The sequence below is a fragment of the Dendroctonus ponderosae genome, unplaced genomic scaffold, assembly GCF_020466585.1.
Source record: "Dendroctonus ponderosae isolate FM_Combo_2020 unplaced genomic scaffold, Dpon_F_20191213v2 Dpon_F_20191213_1, whole genome shotgun sequence".
NCBI lineage: Eukaryota > Metazoa > Arthropoda > Insecta > Coleoptera > Curculionidae > Dendroctonus > Dendroctonus ponderosae.
Window position 1 is genome coordinate 61,887,287 of NW_026017110.1, and position 1,921 is coordinate 61,889,207.

The 1,921-nt window shown below is 39.0% G+C and overlaps 1 protein-coding gene across 3 annotated transcripts in view; it reads left to right on the top strand.

The window, feature by feature from the left end:
• The window catches only part of LOC109541071 (nicotinate phosphoribosyltransferase), a 7,119-nt gene that overhangs the window by 1,983 nt on the left and 3,215 nt on the right, over positions 1–1,921 (top strand). For all 3 annotated transcript variants that reach the window (XM_019909760.2, XM_048661793.1, XM_019909762.2), the window contains 5 exons: positions 130–300; positions 357–483; positions 531–614; positions 663–787; positions 1,271–1,583. In XM_019909760.2, coding sequence (XP_019765319.1) covers positions 130–300; positions 357–483; positions 531–614; positions 663–787; positions 1,271–1,583 — 820 coding nt within the window. The remainder of the gene's footprint in view (positions 1–129; positions 301–356; positions 484–530; positions 615–662; positions 788–1,270; positions 1,584–1,921) is intronic.

The window sequence follows — 1,921 nt, forward strand, 5'->3', positions numbered from 1 at the left end:
CACGGCTTCAAAGCCCGGAAAACATTCCTAAATGTAATTTAACCGGCCGTGAAAGCCTTCATAGTCTGATAAAAAGTTGTAATATTCGACGATGTAACCCTTCACCTAGAAACATCCCGCAAATTTTAGATCTCTACCAAATCACAATGGCTTACGCCTATTGGAAATCAGGCAAAACCAAAGACCTTGCAGTATTCGACTTGTTTTTTCGAAAAAATCCCTTTCAAGGAGAGTTCACGATATTCGCAGGCCTGGAAGAATGCTTAAAGTTTTTGGGCAAGTTCCGATACTCAGAAAGTGGTGAGAGAATTCATAATCACCCGCAAAATCCACTTTACAGTGGTTAATACTTGCAGATATCGAGTATTTGAGGACGACCTTACCATCATCTACAGAGGATGCATTTTTTGACTTTCTCGGCACATTAACAGCAGCGGATGTTAAGCTGTTTGCATTGGCAGAAGGATCTGTAGCCTTTCCAAGGTACCGTTTAGAGTTTTAACGCCTTAAGGCTATTTTTTCTGTTGCAGAGTGCCCCTGATGCGAGTAGAAGGGCCTCTGACGGTGGTTCAATTACTAGAAACCACTTTGCTGACTCTGGTTAATTACGCAAGGTAAGGAACTAATAATAATAATTTTTTTGAGCTGACACTTTTATTTAGTTTAATGGCAACTAACGCAGCACGATACAGAATAGCGGCGGGGAATTTAATGTTATTCGAATTCGGGCTGCGAAGAGCACAAGGCCCAGATGGGGGCTTATCAGCCTCAAAATATTCTTACATCGGTAAGCACCTGAGAGACTTTTATTATTAATCGTGTTATTTTCAGCTGATTCCGAAAAAAACCCGTTTCGAAACACAATAGTGTTTCTGTTGTCTGGCCTCTTCGATTCCCATTAGTGGAAAACAGCCGCAATTTGTATAAGGGCTAATTAACCAAATCTAAATCGCGCGATCGACAGGCGGTGTTAAACTTGGTACCAGGCACTAAGAGTGTCAAATAATTCATTCAATCGATATGAAACTGGTGGCGAAAATATGAGCCTTAATAGCTTCATGTTACCGTTTAGAATTTTGCGGCTAATCTGTGACGCCTGGCACCGTACGTCGTTTTCCTAACTTTCCAAGTTTGCTGCTTCCATCCAAAGTTCGTGAAGCAACGAGTAAAAAATTCAACAAGATCCCTATCATGCACACCGGCTCTATTGATAGGATAATCCATACGTTCCATGTGCTGTTTTCCTTTCCACAGTTTTTATTGCTTTTAGGTGGATTTGACGGTACCAGCAACGTGCTAGCAGGGAAACTGTTCAACATTCCCGTTAAAGGGACACATGCTCATTCTTACATCACATCTTTCAATGGTTTTGCGGAGCTAAAAAACGTCACCCTTCAAGGCCGAAATGGGGGAAAACCTCAGGATTTACTAAAACTCACCTTAGCTTGGAAGGAAAAACTCTTATCAATTTTCAATGTTATCTCTTCAGAAGCTAGTGAAGGCGAATTGGCTGCCCTAATATCATTTGCCATAGCTTTTCCTGATGGGTTTATGGCGTTGGTTGATACCTACGAGGTTCAAAGGTATTCATACTATTTAATTGTACATACTTTCCTGACTGTGTTTCAATTCCAAATCAAAATCAATTCCTGGGCTTCAGTCATTTATTGTCTATTTATCAATTAAAATACGTTTCGGTGTTTTCCACCATCATCAGTAAAGCGCGGAATATATGCAGTTAAATTCAATCAAAATATGCGGATATATATGCATAATTTTTATTCCAAATATGCAATTATATGCATTTATTTGGCCAAATATGTAACGGTATGCATTTATTTAACATGTGAAATTACTTTTAAAAACATACAAACATTGATTTGATGGAAAATATTTATTTCTTGAAAAAGTCAAGGAAAGC